Genomic DNA, 26,810 nt, shown 5'->3' with positions numbered 1-26,810 from the left:
AGAAGAGTGTAGAACCCTTAGAACTGAAAGTACAAGAGTAGAGAATTGTAACAGTGTGTACATACAACAACTGTCTGGAAGGTAGAGGTATAGCCATTGTATATGTATGTGTAAGGTTGTTTGGGTGAGGTGTTGGGTTTGGAGCCATTGTCCTATAATGGGTTGTTGATTTGGTTGATTAGAATGAATTAGTAGAAAAAACCGTGTTTGTGATCTGCTATGTTCTTTAGCGTTTGCTGTACAGGTGAACCACAGTAGGTACATTTCCTTCGAGGGGGTGTAGGCATGGGCAGGGGTGTTGGGCTAGGTGGTTGAGTAGGAGGTGTTGGGCTGGGCAGTTGAGTAGGAATGTGCTCTGCTTCAGCCTTGAGGTTGCATAGTAATTGAATGTTGACTTGGCACGTGCACATGTGTGCTGTCAGGTCTGCCCTAAGAGGGTAGCGTGCAATCATGCACGCGCTGCAGTGCCAGAACTGGGTAACCGGTTCGTCATTAGGGCATGGTTGGGGTGAGGTGGGATTGAGTGAAGGGTGACTAAGTGAAGGGTTGACTCCTTCGGGGTTGCCATGAAGTTGGGGCGGAGGGTAGGCATCGTTGCCCATTTGGACGTCGTCATTATTCGTATGGGCAGGGGAACCAACAGGTGGTAGCTCAACATCTTCCTGAAAAGACAGAGCGTCGACTCGTTTGGGTTGGGGCAGTTCAACTGTAGCAGGAACACGATTAGAGGAATTGGTAGGTTTGCATATGGGTAGCTCTACGGAAGGCAGCAAGGAGAGCCGACTGCTGCCATTCACGACACTGAGTCATAGCAGCTTCAAGGGTACGAAGAGTAGAAGTGCAGCTCATTGTAAGGGAGGAGACAATAAAATCTCGAGTATAGATGATTAGGGTCGGAGACAAGGTCCTCGATTATGGCTGTGCCTAAACCAATGGTTGCAAGGCACTGCGGCCCTGCCTCGCTTCCAGTTGTATTATCATTTCTGATTCCGTCACACTATCACTGATGCTGCAGAGTGCTAGTCACGTTTTCTGGATCGTCGTGGAACTTTCCATTCATCTATTACTCGTCGTTCAGACCTCCTTTGTTCCTCCCTCGTGAGTTTCATCACCTGTCATTATTTAATATTCTTTCTTCTACGATGACATGGCTATTAACAGAAGCGTGTGCGGTCTGGTTCTCGGAATAGAAGCTGGTGCTTTATTGATCATCGACCGTCGTTACTGAGGCTGTACCCGATTTCGAAAATCCTTTGTTCGAGTGCATGCGCTGGCCCCACTGTGGCTGAGCACCAGGATATAAACCCTACTTTGTGGTATTTCTGCATCCAACCACCTCCATCCTTGCGGACGGCTTGAGATATGGTCTCCATCTTCCAAAAGCTTGCACCGCGCAAGTATATCGACCTCATAAAAAGCGCAACGGATAAATATGCAAATTGGGACCCGTCGATTCCGATCGAGGTAAAGTGCCTCGATTCGACGCATTCTTCAGTCACTCATACCTAGCATACAATACCAGGCAGGCGACTATGGAAAAGTTAACAAATATTCCGGTCAGTTTGAGAAGCAGGGAAATATTTATCGTGACGAAGGAATTATGCACATAACATCGAAATATATGCCGATTACGGGTCCTGAAGTCGACGACTATCAGATACATTCCATGAATGCGAGAACGATCAGTCTCGGACCAGATGTGCATGCGTAAGTATTTGTACGTTCGAAAGAAAGGACAAGGAAAGGCACACTCAATGACACGTTAGGACCTTTGTTCAAACCGTTGAACCGGCCCTCGGCGGTCAATGGCGATTTGGTCGTACACGCGGAGCCCTGCTACTTATGTACAAATTTCGCATCACAAGGGTGCCTCCCGAACTGCTTGAAACGCTGAGGAGTTCTGGTTGGGCAAACGGGAAACATATAGTGACGCATGTCTATAAATGTCCTGCCTACGCTCTTTATCTTTCTGACAGAAGTAGGGATAGTTCTTTATGAATGGATTCCTAGCATAATACTAATACTCGGTAACAGGTAACGAGACTGTCAGCATCAGCCTACGCGTGGACGCTCCTAGTATGGTAGTTCCCGGAATGACGGTTGGAGCTGGAATTACTGCAGCCTGGTCTGCAAGCGGTGTTACTGGAACTTTCCAGAAAGCTACCAATGCCGAACATGTCTTTGTGCCATTGTATCAGCTTAAAGAAGTTGGAACGCGTGCAGGGAGGCGGAGACAGGATTTGGGCCCCGGTGAAGATGAGATTGAAGAGTAAGTCATTCAAACTGGTATGCAATCCTGTACTGACCACTGGAAAAATGACTAGATGGCACCAAGTCGAGGCGCCGTGGAATTTCCTCAATGAAGATGGGGAAGAGGAGACAGGAGAGTTACCCGTAAGTCTAGTATTACTTCCTCAGTATTCCGTGTAATATTTAAATTGTTCTTGGTTCTATGTAGAACGAATCTGACGTCGAGTGAATGTTGCATTTTACTTTTTTTTCTTTCAATCTGCACTATACATGTTTGCATACAGATATTACCAGGATGGAACTCAAAGTGTCTCAATACCACCAATACAGTCTTTGTTTTTGTGTCGTTTTGATTCCCTTAGTCTCGTTGACAAGATAAGCAAGAAGGCAACAAGTATAGAGTTGGCAATACATTATATTAGCTAAAGAGTCATGCTTGGCTAGCATAAGGGAAAGGATTATTACTTATTCTCACCATTGACTGGAGGCAACATTTTCTCAGCTGTGTGGTATACCATTGTGACAAACTATGAAAGAAGGAAAGAACACGAGAGCACTACACAGGTGCGGCGCGATGCTGTGTTAACAAGTCGTCGCTCCCGTGGAAAGCACATAATTTGCAAATTGCAACGAAGCTAGTCATGAAATCAATCAATTATCAGACAGCTCATCCCAACCTGTGTGCACTGCCTTGAGGCATTGCCTAACCCATGGTCTCCTTGGCCTGGTATACTTGTATACTTATTATAGACTGCTGCTCAATTGTGGTCCTGCAGCGAGCATAATTAGGTTCTGCAGAAAAGTACACATGTATGGCAAGTAGTAAAAGCGATGCGCCCTACTGCACCGCCTCGCTTTGAATACGATACAAGGTTTCGATGCGCTAGTATCCGCCTCCCTTGACAACTGGCCAGAACAGACACAGCCCAGCTGACTTCACCACTCTGTCCCGAATCGATTCTCTAGCACCTCCGTATACAGGCTGAGTGATACTTGCGATCCACTTGGATAAGTGGATAAAGTGCAAAGCAGTCCCTCAACAAGCGCTCGTCAATTGCGTATATTTCCCGCCAACGACTGCGCAAGCATCTCGGAACCCACCTTTCCAAACACGTCCAGCATGACTGTCCCTCAGAGGAATCCGATCGCACGGCGGTATGTCGACCTCATGATGATGATTGCCAGTAAATGGGCCAACTGGGAGCCGACATCGACAATCCAGGTTAGTATACTCTGCATGTATGCTCTGTCTCTTAGTTGCGTGAATTGACAAACTTCGTAGTGTGGAGACTATGGCGACATCGACATAGAGACTGGCTATTTCATAAAGGAGGGAAATCTCTACGAAGCACCTGAAATTGCCGATCTTACATCGCAGTATCCTCCGACTTTAAAGGGAGCAGAAAAGGATTACAAATATACTTCGGTAAACGCAAAGGAGGCGAAGGTAAAACCTGGTATCAAATGGCAAGTGGCATCCACTCTCAGATATGTGTATTTTGGATTAACGAGTTAATCAAATATGCAGGGATGACGATACAACGGAAGGTTCACTTTTTTGCGGTCGATGGCAGTTCAGTCAAGCGCGTGGTGCCGTCCTAATGATGTATCAGTCACAAATTACAAAAGTTCCAAGTGAGCTTCTTGATACGCTGAAAGAATCAGGATGGGCGATAGGCAAACATATTGTCGAGCACGTTCATACATGTCCTGCTTATGCGATTTATATCTCGGACATGAGTGCGCACTTTTCCACTAATCTTTCGTGCAGCCTTCCCAGTTCTTACTTCCTATGTTCAGGTAAAGAAGCTGTCAGCATTGCTCTGCGCTCTGACAGACCAGAATCTGCTGGACCGACTGGATTGAATTGGGTCACATCTGGTGCTACTGGACTTTTCCGAGGAGAAATCAGCGCGGATAAGAACAAGTATGTACCGTTGTACCAGCTCACCGAAATCAGGCCGCGTGCAGGAAAGAGGCGCGAGAGTCCCGACCCAGAAAACGATGATAAGCTGGTGTAAGTCCAGTCATATTGTTCGATCCAACTGAAAGCTCAGTTTTTCTTGCTAGATATTGGCATGTCGACATTCCGTGGGACTTCCTTGATGACGAAGGGGAAGAAATTCCAGAAGACAAGTTGGTGAGCATGAAAAGTTTCCTGTCCTTCATTGTAATAGAGTTACTTACGGGAATGCATTATAGAACGATCCCGGCTGGGACCGTTAGCGTTCCCCACAGAGATCCCTCTAGCATTGTCGCGTCGATAAGTTCTGCGTCCTGATACCACTGTATAATTAAAGTACCTTGCTATATTTTATTTATTGCTTTTGAGCCTTTGAATGAAAATGAGTCTGTAGAGATGGGAGATAGCCAAGCTAAGAACGTCCAAAGATCGGTTCGGATTCGTGAATCGGGGCCCTGAGCCACCTTGCATCAAAGGTCATTGTTTGCATGTTGATTCTCTGCGAACGTTGCACCCATAGCGGCACGGTTTATGAGCGGGAGCTTCTCAGGTAAAACTTGGGACTTTTGCAAATTTGCATGTCAGGGAAGGAAGGTGAAGGAACTGGGATGGACAAGGTTAAGATTACGTGAGCAGCACGTGTCTAACCGATGATGCAATGATGATCGGGCGGGAAAGCACTGCAACACGTGTACTTAATTTGCTTCCTCAGGGCAGTTGCGCTAACAGTCCCGTCTAAGTTTTTCCGCGCAAGCATCGCCTTGACATCTCGCATGCAAGGGACGCACAGTTATACAGACAGCGCCCTCGACGTATTAGAAGGGACGTTTACTTTCTCTGTGAGCTATTCTTATTCTCGCGTAGTCCTGCATGCCTTATCCATGTTCATCTAGTTGTGTCAATGAGCGTCTATGTTCATCGATATAGTAGTAGGAAATGATACACGTTCCTAGAGTATACAGTTATTTCATTGGAGAGGAGCAATCTATCAACGCATGGTGCCACCGCCTCGGATTACTAGACTTCTCGGTCTACGCTCCTATGTCCCCCTAAAGATGGAAGCTATGCTGAGTACAGTGAATCATGCCCCAAGCATGGCTTCCACTGATCCCCGTTGGCTCATTCTACTGATATGGTTCAATAGCATCAAAAGGACACAATAGACCCAGCGCTGTGCACGGGAGAAATGCGGATATGAAGTTGATTGTATCGCAATACTCTTCTTGTCACTGCCTTTTTACTGTGCTCTTTGTTTTGGGCTGCGATGTATTAGGGAAAGAGCGATGAAAGAATTCTCGTGACCTTGTTGAGACTCACCGCCTCCCTATATTCGCGTCTTCCCACTGTCTTCTCTTGACTCGTGCAACTCTAGGATTACCCTATTTGAAAATAATTACAGCGTTATGCGAAAAGCAAGTAATAGACGAAGACGGAGAAAAAAGGCCGTGGACGTTCGTAATACTTTCGACGGGCACTGCAAGCGCTTGTCGACGTGATATAACCTGACCCGGTCGTTCCATTCCCATCAGCACCCTCACTTCGAACGCGTTCAAAATGCCTATGTCATCGAAAAAGACCGCGTCACGCAAGTACATCGACCTCATCAAATATTCCTCGAACAAATGGGCCAACTGGGACCCATCGAACCCCGTAGAAGTGAGTCATGGCATGCCTTTTTGTCTCCTGCTCAACCTGACCGTCGCTTTAGGCCGGTGATTATGGCGGAGTTAACAAGGAGTCCGGAGAGTTTGAAAGACAAGGAAACCTCTATCGCGATAGCACCATTGCAGAGATCACGGCGAGATATCCGCCAATCTACAATTCAGAGACGACGGATTACCAGTATCACTCCTTGAACACAAGGACAACTAAGCTGAAGGCCCAATTCAACCCGTGCGTGTTCTGTTTGGCACGGTGCTTAGCTTGTTGAATCTATTTACAGGGATATTTTTGGGGATTCAAAGCCGCTCGTTGGTGGTCAATGGCATTTCAGCAATCGACGTGGAGCAATCTTGCTCATGCATAGAACAAAGTTGACAAGGGTCCCGGAAGAGTTGCTCGAAGAAATTAAGGAATCCGAATGGGTGAAAGGAAAATACATCGTGACACATGTCCACACGTGCCCTGCCTATGCCATGTATCTTTCCGATAAGAGTATTTGTGTGCCTTCCGTTTCTGAATTTTCTAATCTAATAATGTACTTTTATACAGTGCAAGGGAGTGTCTCTATCGGGTTATGTTCTGACCCCTTCTCGCCCGGAGATGCGGGTTCTGATAAATCGGGAGGAGAGAAACCCTTGAAGTGGATCACAGAAGGTCTCTCTGGCTTTTACCAATCAGCGTCTTCGGACGAGTCCAATTTCGTACCACTTTTCCAAATCAAGGTAGTTCAGAAGCGGGAAGGAAAGAGGCGTCAAAGTCCCGACCCAATTAACGATGAGAAACTCGAGTATGTTGCTTTGCTTTTTGCTTGTCAAGTAAACACAACTTAATATTTTATGCAGATTCTATAATGTTGAGGTGCCATGGTACGATCTTGATGAGGAGGGGGAGGAGCTCCCTGACGACTTATCTGTGAGTGCATGGCTCTACTAACTTGCAATACCTTTACTTAATATATTACTTGTACAACAGGAAATGGACGATGATGACTAGTCGTGACTTATGATACCTGAACCACGCCGACCGTCATTGGTGGTGTTGTAGTTATAAATGATTTCTTGTATCTATTCCACTTGTACTGTATTCGTTCGCGTGTTGTGCACAATATTGATTATACGCCCGAATTCACTTCACCTTTGTTTATTTAAATTATTAAGTGAAAAGACAAAAAGTCAGTAATTATGGAATATTTTATTGCGGACGAGCAGTCGCAGCTCTGATTCTCCCATGTTGAGATCCTCGAGGACAGAGCTGTGTCTTTCAAGAGCTGTAAGGCAAGCTGATTTCTGATGGTATGTACTGTATCCTTGGCAAATATAGAATGGGGTGTATGTATTAAACTGCATCCACTCGCTGTTGCTTGCCAGCCGGTGTGTTACTAGGACAGATACACATGCTATTACGTTTGGGAAATGCAATGATAGGTATTCAGGTGGTCGCAGATCACTTTAGTACTAGAAATTGTTATTTTGGAATATGCAGGGGAGTAGATAAATTTGGAAATGCAAAAAAGCACTTAGCAGAGCGGAGACTCGGGGGGTCCGGGAAGGTATGACTCTGAAAGTGCTGCTTTTCCCGTGAATCAGTCAGAGACCAAAATTCTACTCGTCTATCCGCATTGATATCCCCTAAACTTGTTGTCTGCACACTTAACACCTGCGATCATGCCAAGAGCCACGAAATCAGGCTGCCCGCGACACAACCAGGGCGCAGCTGCTCACATTACTAATACCATAAAAGATGGTATAGACTTTGTAGAAGTTGTTAAGGCATGCTTCAAGGACGCACCAGAGGTCTATTCTGCCTTCTTGAGCGTCCTACATGAACGTTGGTGGAGACGGTGAGTGCTCATTCATTTACTCATTCGCGCTGTTCCGAGATTACATGGATTAATTTGTGGCAGAATTACTGAATTGGAAGAAATACGCCGTATTCTCGCCTTGTTCTGGGGGCATGGTGATATCCTGAGAAGATATAACGACTTTCTGCATGAAGTTTATTTTATGGAGTTTACGAACGAGGTGATGGAGACGATGACAAGCATTAGAATTGCAACTCCACAAGGGATGGTGGTCTACCTCGTTGAGGACTTTTATCCTCCTAAGGAGCATGCAGTATTTCATCCCGACACAGCAAGTATTATCCAGAATATTTCGCCTATTATCCAGTCGTCTGTTGCCGCTCTTCCCAGAAATAAATACAGCAACGCCAATACTTGACACTGTGCAAGACGACAAGCTCGAGGCAGCAGGACAGAGGGGTGGATTTTGGAGTATTTGTATGATATGAACTAACATGCAACGATGATTGGTGTATTAGTATGAGCGATTGACAAAACACACGGTTCTGATTAGCGGACACAGCGGAACCTGCGAGAAAGCGAGATTGTCTCTGTGTCTATAATTAGTATTACGTACTGTACTTTGACCAAAATAGCACGTGATGCTGACGCGCTCTAATCCCCTTGACTCGAGCAACTGTTGTGAGGTCAAATAACTTAAAAAAAGACATTTGACTCTGGCTATGCCGAAGCAATGGGGATTTTTCAGGACATTCCTCGTCCTCGCACCCCTGTTCGTGGGCTTTCCAGCCGTATCGTTGTGGAAGCATTATGGTAAAGCTTATTCGTGTACGACATTAATACTGAGCTGACGTGGAAAATCACGCAGAGCTTCCTGTACCGGTAGTTGACCTGTTCGTTGCTTATTTGCGCCGCCTATAGTGTCTAACGTTTATGCTAGGCATGACAACTTAACCGGCAAACCTCAGATCTCTGAACGCGTCATTCTTGAGCATGCAAGGGTATTGTCGGAGGACATCGGATTTAGGACAGTTGGGACTCGAGAACACGCTTTGGGAGACTCTTGGGCGTTGGCGAGGGCGACCGAACTCAAGGAACTTTGCGAAAGGATTGTTAGAGTAGACTCCACGCGGAGGCTCGAATGCGAGGTCGACAGGCAGATTGGAAGTGGAAGCCATAGGTTCGATATTTTGTCAGCACGACTGTACAAGACATACGTGAACCTCACGAACATCGTCCTTCGGATTTCGGATGGTACTGAGAAAGGGAAGGAGCACGCTGTTCTGGTCAACGCGCATCTCGATTCGACACTTCCTAGCCCTGGCGCTGCAGACGATAGTCTTGCCGTAGGTGTCATGCTAGAAACTGCACGAGTTCTAATCGAAACATCACACTGGTCACCTAGTCACTCTATCATTATGCTATTCAACAATGCGGAAGAATCCCTCCAGGACGGCTCGCATCTTTTCGCAACATCACATCCATGGCGCGAAAGCGTACGTGCAGTTCTCAATCTCGAAGCAGCGGGAACACACGGCCGAACTCTTCTGTTTCAAGCCACGAGCAGCGCAATGGTCGACGTGTATGCACAGGTTCCCAGACCCTTCGGTACCATCGTCGCGAACGACGTGTTTAGCTCGGGTGTCATTATGAGCGATACGGATTTCCGACAGTTTGAGCTATATATGAACATTACTGGATTGGATATGGCCGTTGTCGGGCACTCGTATTTCTATCATACGCGAAAGGATCTCGTCCGCTACATTCAGCCGGGTGTCGCACAACACATGGCCGATAACACACTTGCTTTACTTGGATTCTTGTCCTCTCCGGAGTCGCCTCTCCCAACTCTCACAAATGGTTATACGAAGCCGACCACAGCATTCTTCTCGTTTCTCAATATGCACTTTATCCGATACAGCTTTGCGACCGCAAACGCACTACACTTCGTCCTGTTGGCAGCCAGTATCGCACTCATCGCACTGTCCAGGCCTTCTGTGTCTATGATTGTCGTGAGGCAAGAGAAGCGCGAGACTCATATCCAGAACAACCGCGTAGAATCGATGTCGGAAGTATCAGAAGCCATATCCACTGAACAGGGTATCTGGCCCGATATCGCCAAGGGAGTCATGCTGCTCATTTTGGCATTCTTGGCTGCACTCATTAGCGTACATGTCGTAGCATTACTCATGGTGAACGTCCTCGATAGACCACTCAGCTGGTTCCGCGTTGAAAGTAGCTGCCTATTCCTCTACGGACCTCCAGCACTTGCGGGTGCACTCTCGGTCCTATCCTTTTTATCTCCGACTCTACGCGTCTCGGAACGTGTGCTCATGCAATCTGTTCTCCTCGCGTACGCTTTCCTTGCGGTTGTGATTCAACTCGCCGGCATTGGCTCCGCCATCTTGTTCTTCTCCGCTGGTTGTTCCATATTTGCGGGTCTCTTGCTCGATCTATGGTGCGGAGAAAAAAGCAGAGTGGTTCTTGGTTCCTATGCGCTTGGGCAAGTCGTCCCGCTCGTGTTCGGTTCCGAGATGTTTTGCATCGTTGCCGATATCTTCGTGCCTCTCGTAAGCAGACATCCTTATCCTCAATTTTAAGACATAATACGACTCGTGGGTTTTACAGACTGGACGTATGGGCGGAACTGCTCCTGCAGAACACATTATCGCAACAATCGTCGTGCTCACGTCTTCCTACCTCCTCCCACTCATCCTGCCTTTCTTCCAACGTTTCGGTGCACGATTCGTTAGAAGAACTCTACTTTTCCTTACTCTGATGACGGGCGCGATGATGGTTGTATTCGCGTTCCGAAGTCCATTCGATTCGATGCATCCCAAGCGGGTGTATATAATTCACTCTGAAAACGTAGGGCGTTCACACTTGCGACCATGTTCGAGTTTCATCTGTTAATTTTTAACCGTATTGTAGATTACCACGAACGAAGTCTCGCTAGGTATCGGTACATCAGACTCAGCACCAGGATTTGAATCGCTTGTACAAGACATCTCATCATTCGTCACCAAGAATACGACGCGCGCCGAGAGAGTCGACATGCACCAGTATAACGGTGATTGGGACGTTCTATACCCATTCTCAGGTGTAAGCTATCTTCACAGCTCAAGACAACTTTGGCACCTTGAGTACTTATAATTTGTTGTGCAGTTCCTTTCACCGTACGAGGTCGCACTCGACTCGTACGTATCAAGTTATGCAGATGGCCGATTTAGTGTAAAAGCTGTCAACGACATCGTTAACAAGGAGGCTGGGACACGTAGTCTTACACTCGTCGTTTCTCATCCTGGAATAATATGGACGAGTAGGTGTTCATTACATGAGTCCGCGAGACAAGGTCATTTAATGTAAAACGTTCTTTAGCCATCGCATTCGACGCACACGTCCTTTCGTGGAGTCTCGACGACTCCCCGCCCACAGAGCACGCCCGACATTTCGTCAAAGAAGCATCCTTCTACGGCGAAGACACTTGGTCACTCGACCTTGTCATCAACTTACACGACCCAGAGTCGCAACAGAAACCAGGTGCTCTTCAGGTCAACTTTGTTGGTGTAAAGGAAACGGCTATGTGGCCTGGGAAAGCAAAGGAGAAAGAACAGGGAGGTCCAGCTATGCAAGTATTTGAGGAGTTGGATGCTTGGTTAGAGAAGCATACTGGTGATTCGGTTGACGTAACCCTGTTGGGATGTGTTGGTGGTGTCGCTATCGTATAGAATGGATATATTTATAGATGTGCTTCAGCCACTAATTACATCCACGAGACATTTACGGAAAATATAACCAATAATCATACGAACTTTACAGGGGAAGCGTGCCTAATAATGTCAAAGACTTAGGCATGAAGTTGCTGTTTCATGATATCCGCAGCTCGTTCAGCAACAGCGATCGTGGGCGCAGCCTACACGGAATCGAAGAAACTTCAGGTCACGAAAAAACACGCAGCAGAGTCTAACTTACCGTATGCCCGGAGTTGATCGTCGGGAAGATAGACGCATCCACAACTCGAAGATTCTCGATACCATGCACTTTTAATTGTGCATCGACAACACCTCCGTCTTCGAGTCGTGCCATGCGCGCCGTCGACACAGGATGATAGAGCGTTTCCACACGCTCTCGTACCAGAGCTTCTATCTCCGCGTCGTTCTTCGTGTACAGTGCATGGTCGAGCGCTGGATCTTCATCGGCGGACTTGTCGATGAGCGGTCGAAGTGATACAGTACGAGCAAGGCGTAGACAGATCCTTACACCACGGATAAGCAAGGCGACGTCGTGGTGCGTTGCAAGGTAACTATCCGCGGACATAAGCACAAAATCTATGTAGTATTCGAAGGACATACTTAGGATCGATAACCGGAGCATCGAACGGATCAGCAGACTTCAACGTAATGCTTCCCAAACTCGTGGGACTGCAAACACGAATAAGCATGTCCCCTTCCGAATATTAAGAGCTAACCAAAACACAACTCACCGTAGCAGAACAACCGAAAGAGAACCAAGTTCGCCTGAAGGGAGAAGTGGATGTTTATTCGTATGTTCAATCCAAGCAAACGGACTCGAGAAGAGCTCCAAATCAGGGGCATTCGAACCAGAAGTCGTATCTTCAATGTCTTCCGTCAGCTCCGAGGGCATGAAGAGCTTAGGATCGTCAGAGCGGACGAAGGCCACTGCTTCCGCAACCTATCATGAGAGACTAGTGTTAGACCTTCGTATGCGGTAACCCTACTTGGTAATTCACATTACTAGTCAGTGGGCCAGTGCCCTTGAGTACCCATTGAGCCAGTTTGGGGAGCATCCGGAAGACCTCAAGAAAGGCGCGGGGCTCTACATACATCAGGGATTCTCCACGATTGAGACGGAAGCGCAGGTTCACCACTGGATGATCCATTAGGTGCTGCCCGACTCCAGGAAGATCATGAACAAGAGGGATACAATTATCCCTCAGATGAGCCGCGGGTCCCACACCTGATAGCATAAGGATCTAAATCAGGTATGTCATTAAACATCCGAACATGTAGAGAGAAAACTATAAGATCTGCTTACGTGCGGTGAATGCACAGCGCCAGCTCTACAAAGCAATCACGTCAGATAACGCTAATTAATATGAACATATTTCACGCACGACAGGACAACCTCCTTTCGTGCCTTAGCACGATATCTCGGGCCATTCTTTCCACGAGCAAACTCAACACCAACAGCACGCTTCTTGCCATCCGAAGTGTCGAACAAAATCTTTGTTACATGCGCATGCTTCGCAACCGTCAAGTTGGGTCTGTTCAATACCTCGGGCGTGAAATATGCAGTCTCCGTCGTTGTGCGATGGCCTTTACTGTCGATGTAGGTCACTGAAGGGAGGATATTTAGGTGATGCACGACGGAGCATCTACTACGAGGACGTACTAATCTTAAATGAAAAACGTCAAACTTAATTGTTTACATAGATATTTAAAACAAACCTTTGTTGCACCGAGAGAACCTGTAGCTGTATTGACATCTGGAGCATATGGAATTCCAGCTTCTCCACACGCATCGAGCCATTTCGAACAGAATCGGGAGAAGTTCCCAAAATAGCCAACTAGCAAATGTGATTATCAGATAAGTGCTACCAATCGAATGCATAGGGTTACCTTCAATGGGACCCGAAGAGCCGCGCTTCGATATGTCGACGTCAGGGAAGCGTTCGCTCGGAACAAATTTTTCAAACTTCAGAAGATATCTGTTGTAGGCCGATCATAAGTTTATAAAACTTACGGTGGAGCAAACGAGGGAAGAACCTTACTTTTGAAATTCTAGAAACGCCCAGCTCTCTGCACCTTGTAGACCTGTTTTCGCCCATTCGTCGAAATCCGATGGTGCGCCTGCATGGAACCTGTCGTATATCATAAGCGGAGTGACATGTCAAGATCAACTGCTGATCATTACATTTGCGCATTTATTGATGAACCTGTCAAAACTTTGTAAGGAACGACCAGGTATTGCCAACGTTTGGAACTCACATCCACCAAGCATCTTCCCTATACTCTATAGTTATACAATTATTTGAATAATAATCGGTTAAATTGCGTACCTCTCGGCCAATATCGTTTCCTCCCTGCAGCATTCTCTTGAGGGACAGTGTACAGGTTATAGTCAGCTCTCGTATGGAATATACGAGAATAAGCTGCCGGTATGTGGGTGTAAAGCTTGCTTTTCCCACTTTGTAGAGCAAGGCATAATCGGGATAAGTCTAATATTTCCGTTTTCGACGAATGAAAACACACCTTCCTCCAGCTTCTAACAGAAGGACTGAGATTTTCGGGTCTTCGGTCAGTCGTGCAGCAAGCACACAACCGGCAGTTCCTGCAAGTTTAAATCCGCTCGTCTTGAGCCGCGAGGCGTATATCTCCAACTCAGCAGACGTACCTCCACCAACTATTACAACATCATACTCTGGATAATCACCGAGAGTCTTTTCGTTCGGACTTTCCATACGCTTTCCAACAACCTCGAGTTTCTTAATCGCCGAAACAGAGGGTTTCCTACTGTTCCTTGAGTTGAGAATGCGTAGAATACGATAACAGAGGAATATAACAGTTGCAGAAGAAAGAACCAACACGCGAGTGCTTTTATATGGGAGTGTCAACGACGGCATGATAGCGCAGTGTCAAGTGTCAGGACCGTACAGAAAGGATTGGATGCAAGACAAGAGTGGCAGATGACGGCAAGATGATGGGATGGATCAGAGATGCAAGAGGACGAGTTCAATGACATGAATGAAAAGAGTCTGTTGATTTATGACAGGGACGGGTGGCTTGTGATTTCGGGAAGCATCTCTCTCGTTTCTCCACACACAGGCAAATGGAAGATGAAATAGTTTTGCCGATCTCGATTCTTTGAGTTTGCAATTGAAATATTTGATTACGTAACGGAGCTCGCAATAATTACAAAGTCCGACAAGACGCTAATCGAGATTCTTTTCAGCGTGTACTTACATGAAAAAGGAAATCGACGTTATGTTTCTGGTTGGTGTCAACTTTGAAGCCAAATTTGATTGTTTCAATAGATTTGGCAGGAACTAATACCAGTATTACCACAATGCATGCTAACCGCACTGGTATTGTCGTCGCGACGCGTCACGCTTCCTGCGAGCAGTCCTATCGCAGACAGTCTGACTACTTGATGCCTGTCGGCTTCCAATGTATATTCAGTTCTGTACAGTGTACAAGTCCAGTCTAAGTCCTAATATCAATCCACAGGTGACGTTCTGCGCTCTACTTGCGGGCATCAAAGTCAAGCTTGAGCGTTCTAGGATTCTGAAGGAAACGACCCGCGTCGTTCAAGGCAAGAATCAGTGGGAAAGAGCAGCACGCTTCGCCCTAATATGCAATGAACAAGACGATTCAACGGATATTCAATAAGTATGTGCTACACACAGTCGTGCAGAGAAGTACATCGTAATAATCTCACCCCTTTCTCTCTTATATTAAATAAAAGTCACTGAACAAAGTGCCAGCACTGGGCTGCGCATCTCCTGCTCTTACTCAATCACTCCAGCCATAAATTAGAAATAGGAATATCTTGGTTAAGGAGTGACAAACGTAATGTATTGGTACTTAGTTTGCTTTAGTAACAACACCTATGTCAAAGTATAGCAACAGGTAATCAAGGAAAAGCCAATGTCATACATACCGGTTGAAACATTCCCGCCAACTTTTGCCATATGCAACATTCCTGAAATTGAGCTTTGTGGAAAACTCGCAACTGAAAACTGCTGCGTCCTGTGGCCGCCAGAGTGTCGGGCGAATGTCGGGCGGAAGCCATAAAAGCAACTCGTCTTGTGCACTTAATACCCATCCATTGTCTGAAAGGGTCCAACTTGCAAACCGTCCGTTGACGTCTTGCATGGATGAACATGGGGCAGCCGCATCGCTTGCTGAGTTTCCGGTCATTGAGGAAATGTCTTCCTTGCCTGGTACATTCCAAATGCGAATCGTTGTGTCCCAAGAGCAGGACACAATACGCGAACCATCTGGCGACAAGGCAACGCAAGTAATGCCATTAGAATGTCCTTCATATGGCCCAGAAACGATATTTCCATTGCTGGCATTCCAGACAATAATCTTCCGATCTTCCGATCCGGAAACGAGATATACTCCGTCAGGTGAAAACGCAATAGACGTGACTGTGTCGTTGTGTCCTTTCCAAGGTCCAGGGACGATCTCACCGCTCTGCAAGTCACGAACAATAATATCATTGTTCGAACTGCGCGAGGCAATATACATTCCATCAGGAGTGAAGGCAAGTGGAGCGAAAATGCAAGCGGTGCTGTTTTGAAGTGCTTTGAAAGGTCCGGAGACACATTTCCCGTTTTCGGTGTTCCAGATGACAACATCATTGTTGACAGACACCGATGCAATAATCGCACCATCTGGTGAGAAGATAGCAGCCCCAATCGCGGACCCGTGCACTCGTTCCGATTGAGCAATCATGTTTCCATTTTCAGCATTCCAGATAATGATGGTTCTGTCTCTAGAGCCAGAGACGATGCGTGTGCCGTCAGGAGAGAAGGCAACCAAGTTGACAATATCCACGTGCTCTTTGAATGGCTTGAACACCATCTTACCACTTTCTACGTCCCAGACAATAACAGACTTATCTTCAGAACCAGAGACAATCTGTTTTCCATCACGCCGGAAAGCCACAGAATTGACATGATCAGTATGTCCCTCAAACGGAGCAGAAGCAGCTTCTGCCGTATTAGCATCCCAGATTCTTACTGTTTTATCATTAGCACCCGACACTATCCGGCTGCCATCTGGAGAAAACGCAACGGCCATGACTGCTGCTGTGTGCCCGGTAGATGTGTCGGAAACCATTTTGCCTATATGTGCGTCCCAGAGTCTGACAGTCTTGTCCCGTGATCCTGAGACGATGCGTGACCCGTCAGGGGAGAAGGCAACAGAGATTACAGTATCTGTGTGACCAGTAAAAGGGCCAGAAGCAATGTCACCACTTTCCATATCCCATACAACAATTGAGAAATCGTCGGACGCCGACACTACACGCCTTCCGTCAGACGAAAATGCGACAGATTTGACAAAAGTTAAATGCCAAAATGGGCCGGCGACGACTTTCTCGCTCTCCATTCCCCAGACTCTCACCGTGAAATCATTTGAGCCGGAGACAATGCATTTGCAATCGGGTGAAATTGCCACGCATTGAACTCCGTCAGTGTGTCCTACAAAGGGCTTGCCAATGGCCTGTCCCGTCTCTGGGTCCCAGACTCGAAGTGTCTTGTCCTCGGAGCCCGAAACGATGCAGTTCCCGTCAGAAGAGAAAGCGACAGACCAGACGCTAGCTGTATGCCCCTCAAGAACACGAAGAGTAGATGCCTTCTCGATGTCCCATACTCTTATTGTTGTGTCCGCCGAGCCTGAGGTAATGTGCATTCCATCAGGAGAAAATGCAACGCCCCGCACACTGCCAGTATGTCCTTTAAATGGCCCCGACACTAGCTCCTTCGACTCAATGTCCCAGATCGAGATTGTCCCACGACATGTCCCAAAGGCGATACGGCGGCCGTCTGGCGAGAATACGACAGAATTGACCTCCGCTCCGTTCCCCTCAGAAAATTCGCATAGCACCTCACCACTCTCAACGTTCCAGATTCTGGCTGTCCGGTCATCAGAGCCCGAAGCAACACACTCACCATCGGGCGAGAATGAGACAGACTGAACAGTACCCAAGTGGCCCTCCAGTACCTTTAACCAGAGCGGCGGCCTCTTCGTCCCTATGCGATCCACCTCCACCATCCGAGATGTCTGTTTCAAGTAGTGCGCTGCCACTTCTGAATCGTCCTTCATGAGCGGGAGCATGGAGACGTAGATATGCGGGACGCTTTCAGTCATCGGAATGGTGAATGTAGAGGCGAGTCTGCTAGCATCCCTTAAGAACGAAGAAATGTCTGAATCATGCTCCTAGACGAGAATCAAATCCTGTACAGGATCGAAGCTGACTATACTCACTTCGGACCACGCAGCGGCGTCCAGGAGCGCCCGACTCGCGATACTACGTACCAGGCCTAGTAGTCCAATCGCCTCAAACCAGTACAGCAGCCGCTTACGTGCAAATTTCGTTAACTCATCCAACAGCTCGCGTGAGTACGGTGCATTGACGACGTGTTGTGCCCAGTACTTGCACGCATATTGTAGATGCGGCGTTAGCTTCTTGTTTATACGATCCTCGATGCCAGTGACATCCTTGTTGTATATGAAAGACGATTCCAGATCACACATATTAAAATGAAGCGCTTCCTCCATAACAATGAAGCATCGCATAGCAATGTCCGACTGTTGGGAAGACTCGTCAATGAACCAGCGGCCGGACAGACAGTCACTGGGTCCCTTGTGTGCCAAGCATGGCTTTGGGCAAGGCTTTGATAAGAGATAGTCGGCAAATGATGTATGGAGAAGATGCACAGGCTCTCCAGGGGTGAAAGCGATAACGCTCCGCAATTTGGAAAGAATTAATCGTGCTGAGTTTCTGGGCGATAACCCTAGGATTGAATCAATCGCAGTGTCCGAAAGTGGTGCATTGCTCAATAGGATGAGACCAAATATTTGACAGAAGTGAGTAATAGATGCGGGGTAGCACTCTGAAACGACTCCAGAGCTCCTAAGGATCGATCCATACAACCGGTCGAGACCGCGAAGTAGATGCGACTTCCCAACAATACTCTCGAGTTCGTCAAATGGGCTGGGGTTGCCCTTAATCAGATTAATCGCTGTTGACGCCCAAATGAACAGGCCCTCTGAAGCCTCTGCAAGCTGATCCATATATGTGCCCCATTCATCCGGTATATCGAGCCCTAAATCCTCGAAGATGACGCTGATCTCGTGATCAATATAGCGCAGAACATCTTGTCGGCTATTATCCGAGCGCGAATCTAAGGCAAGTTCATATACAGAACTATTTACATTTGGCGACAATGCCACATTGATATCAGCCTCTGGTCGGCTTGTAATGAGGAATCGGAAATTAGGAGGCAGCCTTCCAAACTCCCGTCTAAGAAGTGTCATCAATGTCCTTCGAGCCTCAGGTGTACCACATTCATCCAATGCATCGAGGATAATCACGACAGGGCCTTGCATTTCGTCCCGCGCTGCAGTAAGTGGGTCCAAAAGAAGCTTCTTGAATTGGACCTCGGCGACGGCCTCAGTGACATGGTCACTCTTCTTGACCACAGCCTTGACGTATTTCACTATAGACGAATCAAACATCACTAGCTGGAATGCAATTGTTCGGAATAGCGAAATAAGCTGGTCTTCTGTGCCGTCCGCTCTCCTAAAGAAAACAAAAGCCCCAAGCCGTGACATTTCTCGGCAGTATTCCGCGATAGTCGTGGCAATCGCGCTTTTGCCACATCCCGCTACACCGTGAAGCCACAAGATATTTTGCGTAGTGTCCGATAGGAGCCAGTCCATTATCTCATTCAGGACCTCGACCCGTGTATCCTCAAGGCATGTATTGCGATTAAATGCATTCATGTCAAGCGGCTCGAGTAATTCCCGGAAATCTGGCCAGGCTAGATATTAGTATTAAAACGTAGGAAATGCGAAACGGAACATACATATGTCCTCAACGTCGTCGGACGTCCGTGCAGACACGAATGCAGTCTGCAACCCGAAGTCGAGATCCAGAGCCATTTTCAGGTCAGCAAAGCGATGAACGAGTTCGTCCACCTTTGGTCGACTCATTTGAAGCATTCTGGCTATCAATGGACGTTCTTTGAATAGTGTCGTGTGCAGCTAAACTATTAGCTCACCAGAGAAACTTCTGTTGACATAGTGTAGAACAAATCGACAGCATTCGATCGTCTGTTGCAACAGTTTTTCAACCGTCTGCTTAAGCCTCTTGGTCTTATCAGGCAATGAATCGGCATCGATGACAAAGTCGAATGCATCTTCCATCGCATGAACAAGTCCAATGACCTTCCGGTCGGTCTCAATTTGATGAGAGATAACCTAGACAACATGTTCATCTAAGTACATCAAAATACGTTAGGCAGGACCAAATGTACCCTGTGCAATGCTGACGCCAGCTGCCAAGTCGCGTTCACATACGGGTGAAGCTACTGATAATCAGTGAACTTGCCCCGAGAAATGGCAAATCAAGGACGTACAGTCGATAACTTATCAATGAAGTTGACCAATACTTCTGTCTTTTGTACTAGTGCCAATGCGGACTTTCCCAGATCTCTCTCTTCACTTAGCGACGACAGTCCTTGCTGTACCGTATTGAGAGCCTCGGTAGAGCATCCCAGTCCGCGCACTGCTTGAATCGCATTATTAACATCGGGTTCAAGATCGCTGGGTGCGATGGACGTGTTCAATAATTGGATAATCAGAGCCGGTTTTCCAATATCATTTCCTACAGGTGCCTCCAGTGAAAGATGGCCTAATATTGGCTTAGGCAAGCATTTCGTAGACAGAAGATAGATAAAGACTCACTCGGGCCATTGGTGCACCATTTAATTAGTTCCACGAGTTCGATATTTATTGAACCGATGCAAACATCATCACGATACGGGATTGCTGATTTATGCAGTATCTTGATTGAAAAGATCGTAGGTGGATCAACCGGTGGACTGCGTTAGCGATGTGAGTTCTCGATGTCGAAATTGAATGGATGGTGGACGTACAATGATAGGGTCTCTGCCCAACTGTGCGATTTATCCCTGACCGTTCGTGTCCTCCGAACAATACTGCCGAGACGTATTTCAACATAGAGATTTGGCACTCTGTTGTGAAATGACCTATCCCATCGTACATTGTCGACACGGATCACTGAAGCGCATTGATGTTACCTCTGCCATATCCTACGTTGGGTAAAAAGACGTACCACGCAGGTTGTGCATGGCGCACATGGAGGAAGTGGAAGCATGATTGATTCAATGATTGACGCTCAACCAACGCAAGAATGTACTACCAATTTTGAATGGTATCTTGTGATCCTGGATTCCCTCAACCAGAATTTGCACGTGTCATATCCTTCATTCCAATATTTTATACTAATTACAATAGCCTATCTCAATTCTCTTGCAAGTTGTGAGTTGTGCACAGCATGTAAGAAATATGCCAAAAATGCCGAAGTGCCAAGATGAAAATCAGGTGGTTAAGATGGGGATTGGGTTGCGTGCTTGCCTAAAGTAGTAGTCAAACGTGCAACAACTTGCAAGCACTCTGGAGTGCTTGTGAGTTGTTGGACTTTGAAATTAAATAATGTTTCTTGTATCCCTTACTTGTTTGTCCACTCAAATCACAAGAAATCTGATTGACACAAAATTCACAAGTCAATCATCTCAATTCTTCCTAGTTGTGAGGAAACTTGGCATCAACCTTACCAGGGTCCTCTACAAAGCTGAGCTTCCTTGCAACTTGCAACTCGCAACAGAATTGAGATGGGCTATTATGTGTGCATTCAACAGGAACGTGAGATGTGAGGGACAAGAGAAGTAGAAAGCAAAAGTGTCTATCTTTCAAAGTCTGACAAGCAGTGTCAAGCAGTGTAATTAAAAGGGAGGCTATGCAACCAACCCTTAGACTCAGAGTCAGATTGATAACAAAATAAATTGGCTGTTCCAATAGATTCAGCAGGAACTAATAATACATTCCTTACACACTGCCTCCTCCTACGGTTAACCATCTGGCATCTTCCCCGCTGGACCCTACATCGTTTCCTCGAGTTCCTACAAATCGAAATGTCCATCATCCAAAGTAATGCTTCCAGCGACCTTGTCGTCGCTGATGCCTTCAAGTGAGCAGTCCGGTCTCAGATAAGTGACTGACTGAAACATTTCGATCTTCAATAACTATTCAGCGCAATACACATTCAAAGTAAGTCTCATTGTAGACCCGCAAATGACGTTCTAAATTCTCCACCATCAGGCATCGATATCAAGTTCAAGGGCAACAGAAAGCGACCTGCATCAATCAGGGTCAGGATTGGCGAAGAAGAGCAGTACGCTTCGCCCAGATATGCAGTGAACGAGACAGTTCACTGGGTGTTCAATAAGTACGTATTATAGCCGTTCGTGCAGGGAGGCACATCACGATAATTCCACGTTATCTTCTATTGGCAGATGTCTTTCATCACCGTCACAGTTCGCTATTACCGTCCAAGAACACCATAGAGTTCGCCGAGTTGATGATTGTACAGTGCGTGTGGCCGTTACGGACGATGTGATAATGAAACCGATTATCAGCATTGACGGTAGGAGTGCCGTACTCTTGGAGAAAGCATCTACCTTACTTGTTTCCTCTAGAACCAAATGGAAAAAAACTTTCCGTGATCATACACTGTGAAACCGCTGGACCGATAAGGAATCAAACAGATGAGACGAACTACTGCATTGTGGGCTAATTCTGAACGTCGCAGTTTATTGAATTAATCCGTTGCCTGGTACAAGAAACTCAGAATAAATTGGATAACATGAAAGTCTTCATGGAAAACCTCACCAGGGCCTGTGAAATTCTGAACTATATTGTCGCTGTTTCTGCTACCTCCGACGTATGCATCCAGCCTCGTATCCCCGAGAAATTAGGTCTGATTGGTCCCAATCATTCAGATACACCCCGCTGCAGGTGCAGCAGTATCGGCAGTAACGTTACTTTATGAGGTGACTGATGGAGCTCCTCCGGATGGTACTCCTGCTGATATCTATCCTCAGGCATGCAAGAAGCGGAAAGAATGTCATGAAGTAGCATCAGCCCTAATGGCAGATATAGCAGCTCTCCTTCCTTTCGTCGAGGTTCCCAAGAATCGCTTAAAGGCCAATGTCACCGCCGAGACTGCTCGTAGCCTGCTCGAACTCTTTGAAAGGACATCACGAACAATAATCCAGTATTCTGATGAAACAGCACTAGGTGATTTTAGCTTCGCTTATCAGTAGCCTACTTTTCTAACTAACCTAAATTTCCTGCTTCCTGTCAGGTATACTACTCCGCAGCAGGATTACCGAGGTTACCGCACACAAGGAGGAACTCCGAAGGCTAAAAGAGACATTTGACTGGTGTGTTAAAACGGAAACATGGAAGACAGTCTTGAAGATAGGTACAGAAAACAATACAGTACCTTCTCCTTAGGACTCACGCAACATCGTATTAGAGTCGTATGCGGGAGATACAACACTTACACGCCTGCGTCCCGTATTGCATGCTTTTTACGACCTAGACAGAACTTGCCTCGACGGATCAAGGAAGGAGACGCTTGAAACGATAGAAAAATGGTCGATGTCTAGCTCAAAGCTGTTTTGGCTGTTTGGTTCTCCAGGATCTGGCAAAACATCGATTGCGCATACAGTCGCCCAGATCTTCGACGAGCACCATCGTCTTGCAGGATGCTTCTTTTGCGACAGCAGCGATACGGACCGCCGGTCTCCAAAAGCAATTATGCCTACTATTGCATATCAACTCGCTAAGTGGCACGAAGATTACCGTTCGATAATTCTTGACATCCTTCAGAGCCGTGGCGAGCTCGATATTTATGCAGGCATTCAACGTCAATTCGATCTTCTTGTTTCTCAACCAATTAGCGGGTCATCCGTTCGCCTTCCGCCAAAGCATAGGCCTCTCATTATTGTTCTGGATGCATTAGACGAGAGCTGCGATTCTGTCAACTCCAGACGCCACTTGGCCGAATATATCCACCGTCTCGCAAATGCAGCTCCCTGGCTGAAGGTCTTTGTAAGCAGCATAAGACAGCCAGAGTTGGAAGTCCATTTTCTTCAGGACGATGCACAGCACTTGGATATTAGCAATCCGCTCCTTGATCTACAGAACGATACAGCTGCATTCGTGCGATGTTGCACAGAGGACGGTGCAACTTGGCAGCCAAAGGGCCAGGACAATGTGTACAAACTACCTCATCTTCTGTCTAGGTTTTCTTGGGTATTCCAGAATTTTCACATTGATATCATCGACAACACCAATATCCTGTCCGAAGGTCTGTCTGGAGAATCGAAGATCGACAGATTCTTCCACACTGCTGTTCTTGGCGTTCTCCAGAGAGAAGGATACGATGACGGAGAAATACCACTCATAAGAAACATACTTGTAGTGATTTCGTCGGCGACGCTCTTTCCCCAAACCTCCGACACGCTTCCGTATATTTTACGATCGCTCCATGCAGAATTCGAATTGGATACGCTTCGAACCATCTTAGGTTCCCTTCAACCCATTGTTTTCAAGCACCAGAGTGGTAGTTTTCGCACCATGTTCCCGTCGGGCGAGTTGTTAATTTTCTTGTCGGACAAACGTCGGGCGGGACAGCTGTGGACGGACGTGCAATTGCTAAATATTGCCCTGTCTCGGAACTGCCTGCATACTATGCACACGCAGCTCAAGTTCAATATCTGCGGACTGGAGTCTTCTCATCTTGCAAACCACTCAGTCACAGATATATCCGCCAGGGTTAAGAAAAACGTGTCGGAAACGCTCACGCACAGCAGCGTACATTGGATAGAGCACATTTCGCAAGCAGATAACGCCCAAACTTTTAATACCATCGTTGTGGAACTACTTTGCTCGCCAAAGGCATTATTTTGGATCGAAATATTGAGTTTGCTGGGTTTGCTTGAGAAAGGGAAGGAAATTCTATTGCAATGTACAAGCCATTTCAAGGTAAGACGACTTTGGTATGTGGATTCGGTATTTCTCAACTTACAAACTTGCTGTCAGAACGTGGTCGAGATCATTCGCGCTGCAACCGAATTGCACGATTTCATCTCTTCCTTCCAAGATGCGATTGCTGCCAGCACACCCCACTTATACGTCTCCGCCCTGGCATGGTTCCCGTCAAGATCCTTTACCGCACAAAATTTGAGTTCCACTTTCTCGGTACAGATGTTGGCTGTCTCGCACGAACCTCTAGTGTATAAGAACCGTTTCGGAGGTATCGTACCGTCGAGAGAGGCCGATATATCATTTCTCAAAGGAGAAAGGAGTAGTATATTTTCCGCCAGATATACTTCAGATGACAGTAAAATCATTTCCAGGTCATATGATGAGAGATTGCAGATTTGGGAAGCACAAAACGGTCTAGCCATTTGCAAGGATTTTGAGAGTCGTATGAGTGGGATCAATGCCATCGCATACTCACCGGACGGGAGCAAAATAGTAATTGCATGTTCTGATGAAAAGCCAAGGATTTGGGATGTACAGACTGGTGCTCTCCTTGTTGAGCCTCGCAGTGGTCATGAACGCCGAAGCTGGATCTGGGACGTTGCATATTCTCCAGACGGGACCAGGGTCGTGTCAGCGTCCACTGACAAGACACTGAGGATCTGGGATGCACAGAACGGCGTCTGTGTCGGCGAACTTCAAGGTCATACTGATGCGGTACACGCTGTTGTGTATGCACCAGACGGTAAAAGAATTGTGTCTAGCTCTGGAGATGGAACGTTGCGTATCTGGAACGCGGAGAATGGTGTTCCGATGGGCGGGCCTCTAAAAGGTCATAAGGGTTGGATCTGGGGGATCGCGTACTCCCCAGACGGCAATAGGATCGTATCGGATTCTTTCGCAAACACGTTGCAGATATGGGACGCTCATGATGGAAAATCCATTACCGCTCGCGGTGAGCCTCGAAATGGTTATGGCGATACAGTTGGGACATTGGTATACTCTCCAGATGGGAGCAGGATCGTGTCCGGATGTGAAAACGGGACGCTGCGATTTTGGGACGTCCAAAGCGGTAAACCCAACGGTCAATCTCCTAAAGGTCACGAAAGCAGAGTCAACGCAGTTGCATTTTCCCCAGATGGGAGCAGAATCGCTTCTGGGTCCGAGGACAAGACAGTGAGAATTTGGGACTCGCAAAGTGGCGAACCCATCGGTGAGCCAATCACTGGGCATGAAGAGCAAATTGTAGCCGTGGAATATTCTCCCGACGGGAATAGGATTGCTTCTGGTTCTTGGGACGGGACAATACGAATTTGGGATGGTTGTGATGGAAGCCTCGTTAATCTAATATCAGTCATGAATGACAGTCGCTGGGACCATGGAACGAGAACTCACTTAACGATCTTTGACGATAGATGTTATCCGCTTAGACGGATTGAACAGACAGTGAACCCATTACGAATGTCTGCGGACGGATGGATCCGGACATTAGATGACGGACTGTTCTTGTGGGTTCCTCCAGAACATCGAACCAGTTTATGTACGAAGGGCCAAGTTCGTGTTCTAGACGACAGGGGACGACGGTTCATGAAGCTAAACTGGGGCAAGATCTGTCACGGAAAAGATTGGGCTAAGGTGTATCTCGACAGCACGGACAAACCTTGAAGTTATTGATGCCATTCACAAAATACTTTCTCGGATTCGCTGTGTCATAAATATCCAATAAACCAGACTTGTATCCTTTCAAACGCGCTTGCTCATCACACATATATCTCGGTGGCAAAGCACATTTGAATGTCTACCAGAACCGATAGTTGGTTAGAACTCATGCTTCACTTTTTGCCACGACCTATACCATTTTTCCCGTCCCGTACGCGTCTTCCCCCTGCTATTTCCTCTCCTCTTCTATATGCTCGGACTTCACGCATTGTAGCCGCATCATATTCCTTTTGCTACTTTCTACTGAGAAAATTACGGGTCGTTGACCTTGAATGTCGCCATTGCAGATATGATGATTGTCTGCACAGGAAAGCGAAGAGAAAAATCATGGATTGTAAGCCACGATAAGTTGAAGTTGACGAAGTCTATCCTACCGAGCCAGGTTGATTCCACGGTGTAGAAATTATACCATGCGTTGAGTAGTGATAGCCACTGTGCCACAGGCTGCTGTGACAGGCAATGCATTGTTTCGAGTAAGCAGGAGCGCAAGGGGACAGCCGAGTGCGGCAGATACCGTAAATTTTTTGCAGTGCAGTGCGAGCGCGACGAGGTCACAGTGTGACGGTCGTGTTGACAGTGACCACTCAAAACTTGTCTCTTCGAGTCTGGAACCGATCATGCATCTTCTACAATGTGAGGCGGAGATTCTCTGATGCCCTCAAATCCTAAAGAACTCTGATGATGACCCCCACTGGGTGTTGAACTTGAGCATTAAAAAAAACACGAAGCTCAGATGTGCAGCCAA

The 26,810-nt window shown here is 46.9% G+C and overlaps 9 protein-coding genes across 9 annotated transcripts; 7 read left to right on the top strand and 2 right to left on the bottom strand.

The window, feature by feature from the left end:
* Window positions 1-1,362: 1,362 nt before the first annotated feature.
* On the top strand, window positions 1,363-2,479 carry FOMMEDRAFT_30999 (uncharacterized protein; the record flags this gene model as incomplete). The annotated part of the gene is made up of 6 exons (XM_007269797.1): window positions 1,363-1,464; window positions 1,496-1,707; window positions 1,767-1,978; window positions 2,035-2,269; window positions 2,325-2,394; window positions 2,459-2,479. 6 exons carry the CDS (start codon window positions 1,363-1,365, stop codon window positions 2,477-2,479), a joined length of 852 nt encoding a protein of 283 aa, XP_007269859.1.
* An 891-nt stretch (window positions 2,480-3,370) lies between these two features.
* On the top strand, window positions 3,371-4,528 carry FOMMEDRAFT_148571 (uncharacterized protein; the record flags this gene model as incomplete). The annotated part of the gene is made up of 6 exons (XM_007269972.1): window positions 3,371-3,472; window positions 3,533-3,744; window positions 3,779-3,990; window positions 4,051-4,267; window positions 4,321-4,390; window positions 4,453-4,528. The coding sequence occupies 6 exons, from the start codon at window positions 3,371-3,373 to the stop codon at window positions 4,474-4,476; spliced, it is 837 nt and encodes a 278-aa protein (XP_007270034.1). The 3' UTR covers window positions 4,477-4,528.
* A 1,212-nt stretch (window positions 4,529-5,740) lies between these two features.
* Window positions 5,741-6,999, top strand: FOMMEDRAFT_142664 (uncharacterized protein). The gene is made up of 5 exons (XM_007269971.1): window positions 5,741-5,869; window positions 5,922-6,106; window positions 6,156-6,662; window positions 6,718-6,787; window positions 6,848-6,999. Exons 1-5 carry the CDS (start codon window positions 5,768-5,770, stop codon window positions 6,866-6,868), a joined length of 885 nt encoding a protein of 294 aa, XP_007270033.1. The 5' UTR covers window positions 5,741-5,767; the 3' UTR covers window positions 6,869-6,999.
* Window positions 7,000-7,539: 540 nt separating this feature from the next.
* FOMMEDRAFT_160119 (uncharacterized protein) lies at window positions 7,540-8,094 on the top strand (the record flags this gene model as incomplete). The annotated part of the gene is made up of 2 exons (XM_007269970.1): window positions 7,540-7,715; window positions 7,779-8,094. The coding sequence occupies 2 exons, from the start codon at window positions 7,540-7,542 to the stop codon at window positions 8,092-8,094; spliced, it is 492 nt and encodes a 163-aa protein (XP_007270032.1).
* Window positions 8,095-8,398: 304 nt separating this feature from the next.
* FOMMEDRAFT_160118 (uncharacterized protein) lies at window positions 8,399-11,404 on the top strand (the record flags this gene model as incomplete). Its single annotated transcript, XM_007269969.1, has 7 exons — window positions 8,399-8,489; window positions 8,545-8,569; window positions 8,617-10,246; window positions 10,305-10,544; window positions 10,608-10,778; window positions 10,842-10,995; window positions 11,055-11,404. 7 exons carry the CDS (start codon window positions 8,399-8,401, stop codon window positions 11,402-11,404), a joined length of 2,661 nt encoding a protein of 886 aa, XP_007270031.1.
* Window positions 11,405-11,523: 119 nt separating this feature from the next.
* FOMMEDRAFT_92971 (alcohol oxidase) lies at window positions 11,524-14,157 on the bottom strand (the record flags this gene model as incomplete). The annotated part of the gene is made up of 14 exons (XM_007269858.1): window positions 11,524-11,589; window positions 11,649-11,979; window positions 12,029-12,097; window positions 12,160-12,368; window positions 12,427-12,669; window positions 12,732-12,756; window positions 12,811-13,033; window positions 13,141-13,263; window positions 13,316-13,404; window positions 13,468-13,557; window positions 13,672-13,702; window positions 13,756-13,883; window positions 13,949-14,027; window positions 14,091-14,157. The coding sequence occupies 14 exons, from the start codon at window positions 14,155-14,157 to the stop codon at window positions 11,524-11,526; spliced, it is 1,773 nt and encodes a 590-aa protein (XP_007269920.1).
* A 1,189-nt stretch (window positions 14,158-15,346) lies between these two features.
* Window positions 15,347-19,213, bottom strand: FOMMEDRAFT_93341 (WD40 repeat-like protein; the record flags this gene model as incomplete). Its single annotated transcript, XM_007269877.1, has 3 exons — window positions 15,347-15,895; window positions 16,025-17,644; window positions 17,693-19,213. 3 exons carry the CDS (start codon window positions 19,211-19,213, stop codon window positions 15,347-15,349), a joined length of 3,690 nt encoding a protein of 1,229 aa, XP_007269939.1.
* A 3,744-nt stretch (window positions 19,214-22,957) lies between these two features.
* FOMMEDRAFT_93587 (uncharacterized protein) lies at window positions 22,958-23,353 on the top strand (the record flags this gene model as incomplete). The annotated part of the gene is made up of 1 exon (XM_007269893.1): window positions 22,958-23,353. A coding segment is annotated over one exon (396 nt), but the record flags the coding sequence as incomplete, so codon positions are not given.
* Window positions 23,354-23,985: 632 nt separating this feature from the next.
* FOMMEDRAFT_22801 (WD40 repeat-like protein) lies at window positions 23,986-26,479 on the top strand. Its single transcript, XM_007269761.1, has 6 exons — window positions 23,986-24,319; window positions 24,390-24,528; window positions 24,591-25,690; window positions 25,742-26,144; window positions 26,202-26,365; window positions 26,440-26,479. Exons 1-4 carry the CDS (start codon window positions 24,053-24,055, stop codon window positions 26,009-26,011), a joined length of 1,776 nt encoding a protein of 591 aa, XP_007269823.1. The 5' UTR covers window positions 23,986-24,052; the 3' UTR covers window positions 26,012-26,144; window positions 26,202-26,365; window positions 26,440-26,479.
* The last annotated feature ends 331 nt before the right edge of the window (window positions 26,480-26,810 follow it).

This window comes from Fomitiporia mediterranea, assembly GCF_000271605.1.
Source record: "Fomitiporia mediterranea MF3/22 unplaced genomic scaffold FOMMEscaffold_11, whole genome shotgun sequence".
Classification (NCBI taxonomy): Eukaryota; Fungi; Basidiomycota; class Agaricomycetes; order Hymenochaetales; family Hymenochaetaceae; genus Fomitiporia; species Fomitiporia mediterranea.
The sequence above is the reverse complement of the archived record's forward strand: the minus strand, read 5'-3'. Positions and strand labels throughout refer to the sequence as shown.